Source organism: Nelusetta ayraudi, unplaced genomic scaffold (assembly GCF_046127955.1).
Source record: "Nelusetta ayraudi isolate G7.1 ecotype Tasmania unplaced genomic scaffold, CSIRO-AGI_Nayr_v1 ptg000230l, whole genome shotgun sequence".
In the NCBI taxonomy this organism is placed as follows: Eukaryota; Metazoa; Chordata; class Actinopteri; order Tetraodontiformes; family Monacanthidae; genus Nelusetta; species Nelusetta ayraudi.
Window position 1 is genome coordinate 128,315 of NW_027466279.1, and position 16,862 is coordinate 145,176.

General features: G+C 57.3%; 2 protein-coding genes and 1 long non-coding RNA gene across 4 annotated transcripts; 2 read left to right on the forward strand and 1 right to left on the reverse strand.

The window, feature by feature from the left end:
- Window positions 1-60: 60 nt before the first annotated feature.
- Window positions 61-7,975, forward strand: tbc1d9b (TBC1 domain family member 9b). Of its 2 annotated transcripts, none has more exons than XM_076016622.1 (23): window positions 61-294; window positions 528-638; window positions 811-929; window positions 1,006-1,237; window positions 1,466-1,727; window positions 1,814-2,021; window positions 2,102-2,269; window positions 2,337-2,471; window positions 2,777-2,927; window positions 3,005-3,219; window positions 3,303-3,420; window positions 3,852-4,054; window positions 4,133-4,215; window positions 4,508-4,637; window positions 4,724-4,822; window positions 4,925-4,993; window positions 5,091-5,340; window positions 5,425-5,490; window positions 5,582-5,650; window positions 6,268-6,321; window positions 6,451-6,495; window positions 6,615-6,709; window positions 6,984-7,975. In XM_076016622.1, the coding sequence occupies exons 1-23, from the start codon at window positions 177-179 to the stop codon at window positions 7,482-7,484; spliced, it is 3,501 nt and encodes a 1,166-aa protein (XP_075872737.1). In that variant the 5' UTR covers window positions 61-176; the 3' UTR covers window positions 7,485-7,975. The 2 variants fall into 2 exon arrangements, with proteins under 2 accessions (XP_075872737.1, XP_075872738.1); XM_076016623.1 differs by having other exon boundaries at window positions 4,727-4,822.
- Window positions 5,659-6,146, reverse strand: LOC142882090 (uncharacterized). Its single transcript, XR_012925740.1, has 3 exons — window positions 6,064-6,146; window positions 5,862-6,005; window positions 5,659-5,803 (listed from the first exon to the last, which is right to left on the reverse strand). It is a non-coding gene; the product is annotated as an uncharacterized LOC142882090 (long non-coding RNA).
- A 279-nt stretch (window positions 7,976-8,254) lies between the features above and the next one.
- Window positions 8,255-16,718, forward strand: polr2b (RNA polymerase II subunit B). The gene is made up of 25 exons (XM_076016621.1): window positions 8,255-8,389; window positions 8,824-8,896; window positions 9,236-9,386; window positions 10,272-10,384; window positions 10,456-10,675; window positions 10,893-11,051; window positions 11,128-11,292; window positions 11,386-11,582; window positions 11,683-11,802; window positions 11,906-12,092; window positions 12,215-12,358; window positions 12,446-12,585; window positions 12,672-12,783; window positions 13,067-13,221; window positions 13,293-13,491; window positions 13,733-13,901; window positions 13,989-14,085; window positions 14,160-14,254; window positions 14,338-14,588; window positions 14,675-14,764; window positions 15,026-15,133; window positions 15,213-15,326; window positions 15,421-15,581; window positions 15,676-15,871; window positions 16,500-16,718. Exons 1-25 carry the CDS (start codon window positions 8,371-8,373, stop codon window positions 16,587-16,589), a joined length of 3,525 nt encoding a protein of 1,174 aa, XP_075872736.1. The 5' UTR covers window positions 8,255-8,370; the 3' UTR covers window positions 16,590-16,718.
- The last annotated feature ends 144 nt before the right edge of the window (window positions 16,719-16,862 follow it).

The following is a 16,862-nucleotide window of genomic DNA, read 5'->3' on the forward strand; positions in this document are numbered from 1 at the left end:
GAAAAACGCCAGTATGTGACGTAGTTACGCCGGACACGGAAGTGACGAGTCGTCAGCTGACTTGAGCGAAAACATCAACAGCAGCAGTAGCAGTAGCAGCAGCATCAACAGCAGCAGCATCAGCCGCAGCAGCATCTCGGTTCGGTTGGGTTCGTCTGACTCAGCGGGCCGGGGTGATGTGGCTCCAGCCGGAGGAAGTGCTGCTGGCCGGGGCGCTGTGGCTGTCGGAGCGGGCCAACCCCTTCTTCATCCTGCAGCGGAGGAGAGGACACGGCCGCGGCGGGGGCCTCTCCGGTCAGTCTGGGTCCGCTGCTTCCGGTCCGAGGCCACACCGACCCGTGCACGGAGCCCACGGCACACACACACACACACACACACACACTCAGGAAGTCCTCGTTCGGGTGACGGTCACGTGGCCCCTGGACACAGCAGTGACGCACCTCACGTTTGTCATTCACTGTGTAGTTTCTGGGTCCAGCGCGACTTCCGGGTCACCTGTCTGTCTGTCTGTCTGCCTGTCTGACCAGGTCTCCTGGTCGGGACCCTGGACGTAGTTCTGGACTCCAGTGCCCGGGTGGCTCCCTACCGGATCCTACTGCAGACAGCCGACTCCCAGATCTACTGGAACATCGCCTGTGGTGAGTCGTTCGGACCCAGAGCTAGTGACCCAGTGACCCTGGGTTCTCACAGTAACCTGGTGGTCTGTTAGTAAACCCGTTGTTCTTCTAGTGGCCCTGTGTTCTCCTAGTGAAACTGGGTTCTCCTAGTGAGCCTGGTTTCTTCGGATGACCCTGTTTTTCTGTCTGACAGGCTCGTCCAGGAAGGAGATCACGGAGCACTGGGATTGGCTGGAGTCCAACCTGCTGCAGACCATCTCCATCTTCGACAGCGACGAGGACGTCACCACCTTCGTGAAGGGAAAGATCTGCGTAGGTCGTCTCGGATCCACCTGCCGGTGTCTTGTCTTGTCTGCCGGGCATCAACGAGCGTTGTCACCTCCTGCAGGGCATCATCGCAGAGGAGCAGCGGCTGAAGCAGGGCGAGGAGCCGGAGGAGGAGTGCGGGAAGTTCCGGGAGGCGGAGCTGAAGATGCGCAGGCTGTTCGGGATGCCGGAGGAGGAGAAGCTGGTCAACTATTACTCCTGCAGCACCTGGAAAGGCCGAGTCCCACGGCAGGGCTGGCTCTACCTGTCCGTCAACCACCTGTGCTTCTACTCCTTCCTGCTGGGCAAAGAAGGTACGAGCAGCCAATGAGAACGCGGCCTCGGCAGTCCCTGACGTGTCCCTGTGGCCCTCAGTGAGGCTGGTGGAGTCCTGGACTGAGGTGACCCAGCTGGAGAAGAACTCCACCCTGGGTCCTTTTAGTATCCCTCTGGGTTCTAGTGACCCTGGGTTCTGGTGACCCTAGGTTCTTGTGACCCTGGGCTCCTTGCTCCCAGGTTGACGTGTCCCCGTCTCTCCTCAGTGAGCCTGGTGGTGCCCTGGACCGAGGTGACCCAGCTCGAGAAGAACTCCACCTTGGTGTTCCCGGAGAGTGTCCGGGTCAGCACCCGTCACACCCAGCACTTCTTCTCCATGTTCCTCAATGTCAACGACACCTTCAAGCTGATGGAGCAGCTGGCCAACATTGCCATGCGGCAGCTGCTGGACAACGAGTCCTTCTGCGCCGACCAGTCGCTGCCCAGACCTGCAGGAGGAACCACAAAGAACGTCTCGGCCCTTAAGAGGTTGTCACCGCCGTTGTCGCTCAGGTGAGGTAGGTAGGAGGTCCCAGATGGTCTCTGACCGCCCCTTGCTGCTGTTCCCTGGGCAGGGACCTGGATGCCCGGGCCAAGAACGAGCGCTACCGCTTGGCCTTCCGGCTGACGCAGGACGAGCGTCTTGACGGACACACGGACTGCACGCTGTGGACGCCCTTCACCAAGATGCACGTGGTGGGACAGCTGTTCATCTCCAACAACTACATCTGCTTCAGCAGCAAGGAGGAGGACCTCTGCCAGCTCATCATTCCGCTCCGAGAGGTCAGAGGTCAGGTCGGCACGCCCTCCATCCCCTGGCAGTTTGGCGCCTGGTTTTTACCCATCATGCTTTGCCCGGCCAGGTGTCAGTGGTGGAGAAGGCCGACAGCAGCAGCGTCCTGCCGTGTCCCGTATCCATCAGCACCAAGAACAAGATGACCTTCCTGTTTGCCAACCTCAAAGACCGGGACTTCCTGGTGCAGCGGATCTCCGACTTCCTGCAGCGGACCCCCGACAGCGCCGGACCCTCGGTGCGTCCGGCACGGCCTCAGTGCTCGTCCACCTTTGCCAGTCGGTGACGCTGTTTTGTGTCCTCAGGTGCTGTTCCAGTCGGCCGCAGCGTCTGAGTCTGGTGAGCAGAGGCGCCACTACCACAGCGGGCTGCCCACCGCCAGCCAGGGTCTTCTGCAGCTCTACCGCAGCACCGCTCCGGAGGACTTGGGACCCAAAGCTGTGAGTTCCAGGATTGAAAGGCTTAAGTAACCCCCATATGGCCCCTGGGCCGTAGTTTGCCCACCCCTGATGGTTAAATTAGCCTCTGTGGTGGTGGAACCCTCACCCAGGCCAGTATTAGCTGAGGCCAACATCCCCCCCCCCTGCTGGTGGGAGGTCACCACAGTCAGAAAGTTGGTGAGAAGTGGATGGAAGTGTCAGGTTAGATCGGTCGTCTGGTCCAGCCGGACTCTGACCAGGAGGTGCGAGGCGCCGCCTGCTGCAGCTGCAGCTCCATCCATGGTCTGTCTGTGCTTGACCTGCAGATGAAAGAGAAGATGAAGGAGGAGGCCTGGAACATCCACTTCTCCGAGTTTGGCCGAGGAGTCTGCATGTACCGGACCTCCAGAACCAGGGAACTGGTCCTCAACGGGATCCCAGAGCGGCTCCGGGGAGAACTGTGGTTGCTGTTCTCCGGTCCGTCTGGGTTCTTCGCCACACTGCCGGATTGAACTTTGACCTTGACCTCTAACCCCATATCCCCCTTTGTCCAGGAGCCCAGAACGAACTGGCCTGCCACCCGGGCTACTACGGCCAGCTGGTGGAGCAGGCGCTGGGCCGGTCTTCTCTGGCTACGGAGGAGATCGAGCGGGACCTGCACCGCTCCATGCCGGAGCACCGAGCCTTCCAGAACGAGATGGGCATCGCGGCACTGCGCCGTGTCCTCACCGCCTACGCCCACCGCAACCCCGGCATCGGGTACTGCCAGGTAACCACTGGGTGCCGGGCCGGTCCCACACGCACACACAGAGTCCACAGGAAGTGAACAGAACGTCTTTGGTCCCCCGGCAGGCCATGAACATCGTGACCTCGGTCCTGCTGCTCTACTGCCCTGAAGAGGAGGCCTTCTGGCTGCTGGTGGCGCTGTGCGAGAGGATGCTGCCCGACTATTACAACACCAGGGTCGTAGGTCAGTGACTACCGGAGGAGGTCAGTGGTTGCAAGGTGGAGGTCAGTGGTTGCAAGGTGGAGGTCAGTAGTTGCAGGTGGGGGTCAGTGGTTGCAAGGTGGAGGTCAGTGGTTGCAAGGTGGAGGTCAGTAGTTGCAGGTGGGGGTCAGTAGATCCAGGTGGAGGTCAGTGGTTGCAGGTGGGGGTCAGTGGTTGCAGGTGGAGGTCAGTGGATCCAGGTGGGGGTCAGTAGTTGCAGGTGGAGGTCAGTGGTTGCAGGTGGGGGTCAGTGGTTGCAGGTGGGGGTCAGTAGATCCAGGTGGAGGTCAGTTGTTCTCTTCGCCGACCCAGACCTCCTGGTGTGCCGAGTGGCGACGTGGCCTGCAAGTGGTGTCAGTGGCCACAGGGGGCACTGTGTGACCTGCTGTGTGACCTGCTTTGTGTCTGTGCAGGTGCTCTGGTGGACCAAGGCGTGTTTGAGGACCTGACGCGAGTCTTCCTGCCGCAGCTGCACCACCACATGCAGGACCTGGGCGTGATCTCCACCATCAGCCTGTCCTGGTTCCTCACCCTCTTCCTGTCCGTCATGCCCTTTGACAGCGCCGTCCTATTGGTCGACTGCTTCTTTTACGAGGGTATCAAGGTCATCTTCCAGGTCAGTGCTTCACACTTGGACCTGGGCCAAGTAGACCCCACCTGGAACTGAAGCGGTTGCTGTTCTTGGCTTCTGAAGGTGGCGCTGGCGGTGCTCCACGACAACATGGAGGCCCTGCTGTCCTGCAGCGATGAGGGCGAGGCCATGACCATCCTGGGCAGGTAGGCTGTAGACCAGGACCACAACCCAGACCAGGACCCAGACCAGGACCTACACTAGATCCCAGACACAGATTAGGACCCTGAGCAGAACCCAGACTTGATCCCAGAGAAGGACCATATCCCAGAGCAGAACCAAAACCAGAACCCATACCAAGACACCCAGACCAGGACTAGAACCCAGAACAGAGCCAAAACCAGGACTCAGACAAGGACCCCCAGACCAGATCCCTGACCAGAACCCACCAGGAACCCGCATGGTCCCACCAGGTAACAACAGTGAGTGTGTTGTCAGGTACCTGGACAACGTAGTGAACAACCAGACTGTGGCTCCGCCCACTCCCCACCTGCACGCCCTGCTGACCAATGGAGAGGATCCGCCAGCAGAGGTCGACGTCTTCCAGCTCATCAGGGCCTCCTACCAGGTCTACCTCCACTTCCTGTCCTCACCTCCACTTCCTGTCCTCACCTCCACTTCCTGTCGTGACCTCCATGTTTTTCCTCTTGACAGAAGTTTGGAACATTGCGCTCTGACGTCATCGAGCAGATGAGGTTCAAGCAAAGGTTAAAGGTCATCCAGTCGTTGGAGGACACAGCGAAGAGGAGCGTGGTAGGTGATGCTATTATGCTACTGGCTAATGTGCCGCTAGCACCGACACATGATGATGATGATGATGATGATGATGGTGTGTGTGTGTGTGTGTGTGTGTAGGTCCGGGCTGTGATGACTGAGTCGGCCTTTAGCATCGAGGAGCTGGAGCAGCTGTACTGTCTCTTTAAGGTGGGTCACTTCCTGGAGCTGACACTCAGCTGACTCACCTGTGAGGTGCTGATTGGCTGCAAGCTCACCCCCCTCCCCACCCCTCCACCCCCTCCAGTCACAGCACATGAGCAGCTGCTACTGGGGCTCCAGCAGCTTGGCGGCCCAGCGCCACGACCCCAGCCTGCCCTACCTGGAGCAGTACCGGGTCGACCCGGCCCAGTTCACACAACTCTACGCCGCCCTGGCGCCCTGGACCTGCGGGAGTCACGGAGGTCACGGGGCCACGCTGGCCGCACGCCTCTTCAAGCTGCTGGACCAGAACCAGGACGGCCTGGTCAACTTCAAGGAGTTCATCACTGGACTGAGTGAGTCTGCGTTCAGTGTGTGTGTGTGTGTGTGTGTGTGTGTGTGTGTGTGTGCTCAGCTTGTGTGTACGTGTGTGTCTGCAGGTGGGATGTATCACGGCGACATGACGGAGAAACTCAAACTTCTCTACAAGCTCCACCTCCCTCCAGGTACAGCCAGCTCACCTGTGTGTGTGTGTGTGTGGGTGTGGGTGTGGGTGTGTCGGTGTGTTTTCACCTCTCTGCTGTGTGTGTGTTGCAGCTCTGTGTCCTGAGGAGGCGGAGTCAGCTCTGGAAGCAACACACTTCTTCACAGACGACACCACACAAGGTAACACAACTACTGACCTCCATCCAAACTACTGACCTCCATCCAAACTACTGACCTCCATCCAAAATACTGACCTCCACCTGGAACTACTGACCTCCACCCAAACGACTGACCGCCACCTGAAACTACTGACCTCCACCTGGAACTACTGACCTTCACCCAAACGACTGACCTCCACCTGAAACTACTGACCTCCACCCAAACTACTGACCTCCACCTGAAACTACTGACCTCCACCTAAACTACTTACCTCCACCTGGAACTACTGACCTCCACCCAAACTACTGACCGCTACCTGAAACTACTGACCTCCACCTGGAACTACTGACCTCCACCTGAAACTACTGACCTCCACCTAAACTACTTACCTCCACCTGGAACTACTGACCTCCACCCAAATTACTGACCTACACCCAAACTACTGACCTCCACCTGGAACTTGCTCCTGCTTGACTGACAGACAGAATGTTTCTCGTCCTCTTCACCTCCTTCATCCTGCCGTCTCTCATTCTCTTCTCATTCTCTTCTTCTCCTTCTTCTTCTTCTTCTTTTTCTTTTTCTTTTTATTCTTTTTCTGCTTCCTCTTCTTCTTCTTCTTCTTCGTCTCTGCTCCTCAGAATCTTCCTTCCAGTCTCATCTGGACTCTGTGGGCCAACAGGAAGTGACGTCAGGTTTGTGTTCACGCTTTCTAAAGGTTGAGGGTCAGCGTGATCTCTCTGGCCACGCCCACTCCCAGTGATGTCACTCTTCGCTCGCTGAAGGTGCAGCTGTTGATGATGTCACTTCCTGTCTGTGTGCAGATGAGGCAGTGAAAGGTGAAGCTGGAGACGGAGAAGAGAAGAAAGGTAAACCTGAGCCGCTGGAATCCTGGACCTGGACCAGAACCTGAGTCTGGATCAGAACCAGGGTCTGGAGTGCTAGACCTGGACCTGAATCAGAACCAGAGGGTGATTGTGTGTTTCAGAGAAGGTGAAGGACTACAAGTACTACCTGAGGATGTGGGCTGAGGAGAAGGAACCCAAGACTGAGACCATCAAAGACCTGCCCAGGATGAACCAGGTTTGTGTGTGTGTGTCTGTGCGTGTGTGTGCGTGTTGTGCATTTGTTCGGACCCCTTGTATAATGAAATGAGTCATGATTCAAATGAAATGATTCATCTAAATGATTCATCTGAAGGGGGTTCTGCTTCTTCTTCTAATAATAAAGGCTGTTACACACCTGTGTATTAATGTGTGTGTGTGTGTGTGTGTGTGTGTGTGTGTGTGTGTGTGTGTGTGTGTGTGTGTGTGTGTGTGTGTGTGTGTGTGTGTGTGCGCGTTTGCGCCCCCTGCAGGAGCAGTTCATCGAGCTGTGCAAGTCGCTGTACAACATGTTCAGCCAGGAGGCGGAGGAGCAGCAGCTGTACCACTCCATGGCCACGGTGGCCAGCCTGCTGCTGCGCCTGGGAGAGGTCGGCAAGAGGTTCAATGGCAGGAAAGGGGTGGAGCCTGAGGCCCAGGGGGCAGGGCCTGAGTCCCGGGGGGCGGAGCCGGGAGGGAGCGTGGCCCCAGAGCAGCAGCAGCAGCAGCAGCAGCAGGAGGGGAACGGAGCCGAGGACTCGCTGCTGAGCGGTGGGCGGGGCCGGGGCCGGGGCAGCACACTAGATGCTGATTGGTCCATCACCTTCGAGCAGGTGCTGGCCTCGCTGCTGACAGAGCCGCCGCTTGTCGACTACTTCGAGAGGAAGAGGGACGTCGGCAGCAGAGTGGTGGCCTGCAGCACCCAGCGGGGGGCGCCGGAGCGCCAGAATAGCTCCGCCTCCTCCGACCACGAACCGGCTCAGCAGCCTGTCTGACTCACCTGAGTCACTGTTGTCTGACTTGCCTGAGTCGCTGAGCTCAGTGTCTCCAAGGGGCCAAAAGTTCTTTTTATTCTTTTTTTATTTTTCTTGATTCTTGACTCGATTCTGTCATTCGTGAAGTCTGACAGTATACTGGTGAACTGGATCAGTGGTTCACTGGTTCACTGGTGAACTGGTTCAGATGTGAACGAGTTCACTAGTGTTGTGGTGAACTGGTTCACTTGGTGAGTCAATTCTGAAAGTGAATCTTCTGCCTTCGTCTAAACTCTTGATCTTCTTGATGTGATTAGTGATGGTCACCTGTTCACACCTGGAGTATCTCTCTGTCTTTCTCTCGCTCTCTCGCCCTCCTGCCTCTGTCTGATGACATCACTATTATTTACATCACTTCCTGTTCAAATTGTGACGTTGTTGTCTTCATTGTGTTTCTGCATCTAAAATGTATTTTATTGATCTGTATTCTAATAAATACTGAAAGAAGGAAACATTTCTTCTTGAATATTCTTTGCATTTTATTGAATATTAGTATTAGTACGTAGAATATTAGTATTAGTCTTAATATTAGTACATAGAATATTAGAAATGCCAAGTCCAGAAAATAAAAAATCAAAAAAACAAAACAAAATGTGCTTGAAATGATTCCTCGTCATCTCCGGCGGTTAGTGCCGATCAGCAGGTGGGGGCGCTGTCGCCTGGTTCCTCCCGAAATGCTTCTTGGGTTCCTGAGCCAGTGGAGATATGCTCCGGTCCACCGGATGGCGCTGTTTACTCGTCGCCATCAAGGAGCAGCAGCAGAAGAAGAAGAAGAAGAAGAAGAAACGCAGCGGCGCGTTGTTCTTCCAGCGCCGCCGAGTGTTGTTGTTATCTCGGTAGCACCAACATGTACGACCAGGATGAAGGTAAGAAGCTGAATCGAACCGGGACGAACCGGAGACTCAGAGCTGTCGGACCTGACCGCCTTGCTATGTGACTCGACCTGCTTCCGCCAAGTTTGACTGAGAAGCGAATCAGTCCACCGCTTTAGCCGCTAGCTGCTGCTAGCTGCTTCAACATCAACCCCGTGAAACATGATGCTAGAGTGTTAGCCACTTTTAGCTCGCCCTGCGACCACGTTCGCCGTGTGTTCCGCCTGTTGGCCGACTGGACCGGACCGAGCTAACAGCGGCTCGTTGTTGTTAGTTGTCGGCGCGGTAGCCGTTAGCTTCCCGAGGCTCTGCATCGCTATCATCCGGTGGGAGGAGGGTCCTACTGCAGCGCTGCGCAGGCGCAGAGGAACCGCGGGGCTTTCGTTGCTTGGAGGAGATTATTATTGACCAACAATATTGTGTGACAGATAATCAATACGATGAGGACGACGATGAGATCACCCCGGACCTGTGGCAGGAGGCCTGCTGGATCGTCATCAGGTCAGTGTGTCATCACTGTCACCGCTGCTGCCAGCCGTCCCTCAAAGGAGGCCAATCCTGATTCATAGCCTACTACTCTACACAGCCAGCACGCAGTTGTTGTGGATGGGTTGACCAATTGTATTACGGTTTTGAACGCAAACTAAAGATGGAAATCGAAAATAAAGTTGCCTTCAAGACAACCCAGAAACACGCAACAAACACCCTAAACAAAAACCCTAACCCTTTGAAAGGACAGTTGGCAACTCTAATCTGACTGGCTAGCTAGCTAGCATGATGTCTGTGTGTTGCTAACTTGCCTGCTCGCCTGGTTGTGATGTTCCTCCGCTGCTCCTCCAGCTCCTACTTCGATGAGAAGGGTCTGGTCCGCCAGCAGCTCGACTCCTTCGACGAGTTCATCCAGATGTCGGTGCAGAGGATCGTGGAGGACGCTCCGCCCATTGACCTCCAGGCTGAAGCTCAGCACACCTCTGGAGAGGTGGAGGAGCCGGTGAGCCTCTGACCCCTGACCCCTGACTTTAGCTCCAGGTCTAACCACCGGCCGTGTCTCAATTCAGGGTCTGCATCCTTCGAAGGCTGCATTTGAAAGGAAGTTGCGTCATAGCACTGCGTGAAGGCTCCTCCCAATTCCCAGGAGTCTGAAGGACACTCCTACTTTTAGCCCATTCCAAGGCTGCACCGCTACTATCCTTCACGTCCTTCTCTATCCCAGGATGCTTTGCGTGCTGCTGCAAAGCATTCTGGGATCCTGGGAAGTCGGCTGAAATTAGCGCCATCTACTGGCAAAGACACAACGTATAAATTTAAGCATTGAAATTTCACATCAAATATTCAGTTTTTAACGCAGGGTTTTTACTGATTTGAACATCCAACGCCATCGTTAGCTGGCGAACCAATGGTTAGCTTGATGCTATGAAAACGTCACTTCCGGGGTTGGCCAGCAGGAGGTAACGGCGGTGACGCAACCAGGAAATACGTCGAAGGCTGGACCGTCCCGTGTGGTTACCGGGGAGGCGGGGTTTGGGTCGGTCCTTCTGGGCCGGGTCCTTGGGAGGACGCTTCCCTCAGACGGAGGACGCTTCCTTCCAAGGATGCAGACCCTGAATTGAGACACAGCCCCTGGCTCTCCACAACCTTCAGGGAGGAGGAGAAGAAGAGGACTGGCTTCAGCTGTGGCTTCACAACATGCTGTGAAACACACAACATGTTCACTATATGCTGTGTGCATTGCGGTCAGTGATCAGGTGACCTGGTGTCACAGCTGTGCCCCATAGTTCTGACTGTGTGTGTGTGTGTGTGTGTGTGTGTGTGTGTGTGTGTGTGTGTGTGTGTGTGTGTGTGTGTGTGTGTGTGTGTGTGTGTGTGTGTGTTGCAGCCTCGCTACCTGCTGAAGTTTGAGCAGATCTACCTGTCCAAGCCCACCCACTGGGAGCGCGACGGCGCCCCCTCTCCCATGATGCCCAACGAGGCCCGGCTGCGGAACCTGACGTAAGCCCCGCCCACCTGACCTAGCCCAGCCCCGCCCACCCAGCCCTGACCCCAACCCGACCCGCCCACAGGTACTCGGCCCCCCTGTACGTGGACATCACCAAGACCATCATGAAGGAGGGCGAGGAGCAGGTCCAGACGCAGCACCAGAAGACCTTCATCGGCAAGATTCCCATCATGCTCCGCTCCACCTACTGCCTGCTGAGCGGCCTGACCGACCGTGACCTGTGCGAGCTCAACGAGTGCCCGCTGGACCCCGGAGGCTACTTCATCATCAACGGCTCCGAGAAGGTGCGGCACCGCAGAGAGCCTGCTGATTGGCTGTGGACCAAGGAAGCCTTTCTGATTGGAACGTTGGGGTCCATTTGACTCAACTCGATGGAGTTGAGCCTCAGTGTCCTGCTGGGTCTCAGTCCCACTTCCTGGGTTTTAGTTCTACCTGTTAGGCTTTAGTCCCACTTCCTGGGTTTGAGTCCTGGTGTCCTACTGAGGCCTCTCTGGTGTCCAGGTGCTGATCGCTCAGGAGAAGATGGCCACCAACACGGTCTACGTCTTTGCCAAGAAGGACTCCAAGTACGCCTACACTGGCGAGTGTCGCTCCTGCCTGGAGAACTCGTCCCGGCCCACCAGCACCATCTGGGTCAGCATGATGGCCCGAGGAGGCCAGGTGAGTGCGGGGGTCTGTCAGTGGCGACCGTGGCCTGAGGCACTGCAGCGCCACTCACCAACCGGTCCTTCCTCAGGGGGTGAAGAAGAGCGCCATTGGCCAGAGGATCGTCTCCACGCTGCCCTACATCAGACAGGAAGTCCCCATCATCATCGTGTTCCGGGCGCTGGGCTTCGTGTCCGACAGGGACATCCTGGAGCACATCATCTACGACTTTGACGACCCCGAGATGATGGAGATGGTGGGTGTGGCGCTCAGTGGCCCGTTGGTCCGGGCCAGACGGGCCCCGCCCGCACGGCCGTGATGTCACCGGCACTTTGGCTGTGTCCCCCAGGTGAAGCCGTCCCTGGACGAGGCCTTCGTCATCCAGGAGCAGAACGTGGCGCTGAACTTCATCGGTTCCCGCGGAGCCAAGCCGGGCGTGACCAAGGAGCGAAGGATCAAGTACGCCAAGGAAGTCCTGCAGAAGGAGATGCTGCCCCACGTGGGTGTCAGCGACTTCTGCGAGACCAAGAAGGCCTACTTCCTGGGGTGAGTCCCACTTCCTGGGGCTTTGGTCCCACTTCCTGGGGCGAGTTCACCTGGACATTTTGTGACGGTGTGTGTGTGTGTGTGTGTGTGTGTCTTGCAGCTACATGGTCCACAGGTTGCTGCTCGCTGCTCTAGGACGGCGAGAGCTGGACGACCGAGATCACTACGGCAACAAGAGGCTGGACCTGGCTGGACCCCTGCTGGCCTTCCTCTTCAGGGGGTGGGGCTACCTCTCCCACACACACACACACACACACACACACACACACACACACACTCTGGAGGATGGCTGTTGAGTTTCCTTGCTGCTCTTGTGGCTGCAGGATGTTCAAGAACCTTCTGAAGGAGATCCGCATCTACGCCCAGAAGTTCATCGACAGAGGGAAAGACTTCAACCTGGAGCTGGCCATCAAGACCAGGATCATCTCGGACGGCCTCAAGTACTCGCTGGCCACAGGGAACTGGGGCGACGTGAAGAAGGCTCACCAGGCACGAGCGGGAGTGTCTCAGGTGAAACATCTGGTCCTGCTCGGTCCTGCTCGGTCCTGCTGGATTCTCTCGGGTGCTCTTGGTCCTGTTGGGTCCTGCTGGCTCTGCTGGTCCTCAGCCTGCTGTGCTCCACTCTGCTGCAGGTGTTGAACCGTCTGACCTTCGCCTCCACGCTGTCCCACCTGCGGAGGGTCAACTCCCCCATCGGCAGAGACGGCAAACTGGCCAAACCCCGGCAGCTGCACAACACGCTGTGGGGGATGGTGTGTCCCGCTGAGACCCCTGAGGTAGCTCCACCCACCCACCCGCTGCACCCAGCGCTGGTCCAGACCTGACCACTAACAACTTGATGAACGCCACCTGCTCTGTTCCAGGGCCACGCCGTGGGTCTGGTCAAGAACTTGGCCCTCATGGCCTACATCTCGGTGGGCTCTCAGCCGTCCCCCATCCTGGAGTTCCTGGAGGAGTGGAGCATGGAGAACCTGGAGGAGATCTCACCTGCCGCCATCGCAGAGTGAGTCGGCGGCCACTGCACGCACGGAGGCTGCCTGTGTGACCTGACTGACCTTTGACCCGTGATGTCATCCCGCTTGTCTGCAGCGCCACCAAGATCTTCGTCAACGGCTGCTGGGTGGGCATCCACAAAGACCCGGAGCAGCTGATGAACACGCTGAGGAAGCTGCGGCGGCAGATGGACATCATCGTGTCTGAGGTAACGACTGCTCGTCCGTTTCCCACAAGACACACACACACACACACTAACACAACCAGACCAGGTGCAGGTGCACCAGGTGAGTCAGTAAAACCCGGAGATGCAATCCACCTGCTCTTGTTGCTGCTCCATCTCGCCGGTCGACCTTCAGCAGCGAAGTGAGGACGCGTTGCGTTAGGAAAACATCAGACTGTGATGTGCAGGACGTGCCGGAGGTGGAGCAGACGTCCGTCTCCAGGTGCCTTTCGATCCAGGAGAATCAAGCGTGTCTCCGTCCACCCAGGTGTCCATGATCAGAGACATCCGAGAGCGCGAGATCAGGATCTACACGGACGCCGGGCGGATCTGCCGACCGCTGCTGATCGTGGAGAAGCAGAAGCTCCTTCTGAAGAGACGGCACATCGACCAGCTGAAGGAGCGAGAGTACAACAACTACAGGTAGGAGTTTGTCCCCGTGGAGTTGGACCCGCTGGTCCCTGTGTCCTCACGAGGTTGGTTCTGGTGGCCAGTTGGCAGGACTTGGTGGCCAGCGGCGTGGTGGAGTACATCGACACGCTGGAGGAGGAGACGGTGATGCTCGCCATGACCCCCGATGACCTTCAGGAGAAGGGCGTGGCCTACTGCTCCACCTACACACACTGTGAGATCCACCCGTCCATGATCCTGGGGGTCTGCGCCTCCATCATCCCCTTCCCCGACCACAACCAGGTACCAGTTGGCCGAACTCGACCACCAGTCAGACGCAACCTGGTCCAGAGGTCTAGAACCAGTCTAACCCAGTGCAGAGGTCTGGAAGGGATCATTCTAATATGGTCCAGGTCCTTGACCAGTCTGACCTGGTAAAGTTGTCTGGGGCCAGTCTGATCTGGACCACTGGACTGGGACCAGTCTGACTTGGTCCAGATATTCGGAACCAGGTGCAGGTCTCTCACCCTGTGCTGTGCCCCAGTCTCCCAGGAACACCTACCAGTCCGCTATGGGCAAGCAGGCGATGGGCGTCTACATCACAAACTTCCACGTGCGGATGGACACGCTGGCTCACGTCCTGTACTACCCTCAGAAACCACTGGTCACCACCAGGTCCATGGAGTACCTGCGCTTCAGAGAGCTGCCTGCAGGTAACAGACACACACACACACACACACACACACACACACACACACACACAGAGCAGGTCTGACTGCCGGCCACTTCCTGTCCCTCAGGCATCAACTCCATCGTGGCCATCGCCTCCTACACCGGCTACAACCAGGAGGACTCGGTCATCATGAACCGCTCGGCGGTGGACCGAGGCTTCTTCAGGTGGGCTCCTCTTATTGATCAGGGCTGATTGGGCCGGCTGGATCCAGCTTGACAGGCTGCCGTCCGTCCCGCAGGTCCGTCTTCTACCGGTCCTACAAGGAGCAAGAGTCCAAGAAAGGTTTCGACCAGGAGGAGATCTTCGAGAAGCCGACCCGCGAGACCTGCCAAGGTGAGACCCCCGGGCTCCGCCGCAGCCTCGTCACGTGGGTCCTTGCACTGCGACTGGTTGTTGACGGTTGCGGCGGTCCGCAGGTATGAGACACGCCATCTACGACAAGCTGGACGACGACGGCCTGATTGCGCCTGGCGTCCGGGTCTCCGGCGAGGACGTGATCATCGGCAAGACGGTGACGCTGCCGGAGAACGACGACGAGCTGGACAGCACCAACCGGCGCTACACCAAGAGGGACTGCAGCACCTTCCTCAGGACCAGCGAGACCGGCATCGTGGACCAGGTCATGGTCACCCTCAACCAGGAGGGCTACAAGTTCTGCAAGATCCGGGTAAGAGGAGGGGAGGACGGTCGATGGGCCGCCAGACGTCAGCTTCACTTCCTGTCTGGGCCCACAACACTTCCTGTCTGCTGCAGGTCCGCTCGGTTCGGATCCCCCAGATCGGGGACAAGTTCGCCAGCCGACACGGACAGAAGGGAACCTGTGGGATCCAGTACCGACAGGAGGTGAGCAGGAAGGCACGGCACTCCTTAGCAGGTCACAGGAAGTGATGTCACAATGACACGCAAGTCACAATGGTTGAGCTGAGAGGCATTTGGCACCGCTGTGGAATGGCCAGCAGAGGCCAGCAGAGGCCAGCACCTCACTCATACGTGCTCTGTCGACTCCCCCTGGTGGTGGTGGCGCCCCCTGCTGGTGGAGGAGCCTCTGACGCCGCCCCCTGCTGGTGGTGCTGTGTTCCTCAGTGTGACTGTGCTGTGTTGCAGGACATGCCGTTCACCTGCGAGGGCATCACCCCCGACATCATCATCAACCCTCACGCCATCCCGTCCAGGATGACTGTTGGCCATCTCATCGAGTGTCTGCAGGGAAAGGTGAGGCTCCGCCCACCGCCGCCATCCTCTCGCTCGCTGGCAAGAGGCCGCCCTCATCGGCTGTGTTGCTCGCCTCCAGGTTTCGGCCAACAAGGGCGAGATTGGCGACGCCACGCCCTTCAACGACGCCGTCAACGTGCAGAAGGTGTCCAACCTGCTGTCGGAGTACGGCTACCACCTGAGGGGCAACGAGGTCAGAGCACCGCCCACTTCCTGTCGGCAGCAGTAGTACACTGACCGCTGACTGCTGACCTTTGACCCCTGTGACGGGCCCTGGTCCTCCTCAGGTCCTGTATAACGGCTTCACGGGCAGGAAGTTGACGTCGCAGATCTTCGTGGGTCCCACCTACTACCAGCGGCTAAAGCACATGGTGGACGACAAGATCCACTCCAGGGCCCGGGGCCCGGTCCAGATCCTGAACCGCCAGCCCATGGAGGGCCGTTCTCGGTGAGGCCCCGTCTCCCTGGTGGCCCCCTTAGCCCCCCCGTCACCCTCTGTCACCTCCTGCTGGCTGCCGTCTCACCACCTCCCCCTCCTGCAGCGACGGCGGTCTGCGGTTCGGCGAGATGGAGCGCGATTGCCAGATCGCCCACGGCGCCGCCCAGTTCCTGCGGGAGCGTCTGTTCGAGGCGTCGGACCCGTACCAGGTCCACGTCTGCAACCTGTGCGGCCTGATGGCCATCGCCAACACCCGCACCCACACCTACGAGTGCCGTGGCTGCCGCAACAAGACCCAGGTGTGCAACAGCCAGGGGGGGGACAACTACTAGCTAACTACCAGCGAGTTACCAGCCAACTACCAGAGAACTACCAGCTAGTTAACTGCCAACTACCACATAACTACCAGCCAGCTACCAGATAACTCCCAGCTAGTTACCAGCCAACTACCGGAGAACTACTAGCTAACTCCCAGCTAGTTACCAGCCAACTACTAGCTAACTACCAGCCAATTACCAGATAACTACCACCTAGTTACCAACCAACGACCAGATAACTACCAGCCAACTACCAAATAACTACCATCGAGTTACTAGCCAACTACCAGATAACTACCAGCCAACTACCAGATAACTACCAGCCAACAACCAGATAACTACCAGCCAGTTACCAGCCAATTACCAGCTAACTACCAGATAGTTACCAGCCAACTACCAGCCAGCCAAATCCCAGATGACTACTAGCTAACTACCAGCTAATTACCTGTCAATAATCAGCTGATAACCAGTCAGATGGTCAGACTGTTGATTGATCGGTTTGGTGTCTTCTATCATGTATTGATCCTGTCACTGATCAATCAGTCTATTGATCCTGTTGTTGGTCCTGCCATTGACTGATCAGTGTATTGATCCTGGTATTGATCCACAGATCTCACTGGTCCGGATGCCCTACGCCTGCAAGCTGCTGTTCCAGGAACTGATGTCGATGAGCATCGCCCCGCGGATGATGACGTCATAGAGCGGCTCGGCCAATCACGGCCCTCCGAGAGGGCCGGTCATGAGACGTCGCCGCTGTTGTTGTTTTTATTTGTCGTAAGACTTTTTTTTGTAAACGTAGAAAATAAATCTGATTTTTGATGGTAATAAATGGTGTCTCCTCATTGGTTCTCAGCGATCATGTGACATGACTGCTTAAGGCCCCGCCCTCATTCTGTGGAACGCTCCCCGTCTCCTCCTTCAGCCAACGGGAGCTGAAGACGACGACAACGGCCAGTGGACAGAAATAACTGGA

Excerpts from the sequence above, each read along its gene's own strand:
- polr2b (XM_076016621.1), top strand. Across the intron at positions 13,492-13,732 it reads CCTTCCCCGACCACAACCAG|TCTCCCAGGAACACCTACCA; the intron begins GTACCAGTTGGC and ends GCTGTGCCCCAG. Across the intron at positions 14,765-15,025 it reads GGATCCAGTACCGACAGGAG|GACATGCCGTTCACCTGCGA; the intron begins GTGAGCAGGAAG and ends GCTGTGTTGCAG.
- tbc1d9b (XM_076016622.1), top strand. The coding sequence starts at position 177 with ATGTGGCTCCAGCCGGAGGAAGTGCTGCTGGCCGGGGCGCTGTGGCTG. Across the intron at positions 295-527 it reads CCGCGGCGGGGGCCTCTCCG|GTCTCCTGGTCGGGACCCTG; the intron begins GTCAGTCTGGGT and ends CTGTCTGACCAG. Across the intron at positions 6,710-6,983 it reads ACCTGCCCAGGATGAACCAG|GAGCAGTTCATCGAGCTGTG; the intron begins GTTTGTGTGTGT and ends CGCCCCCTGCAG.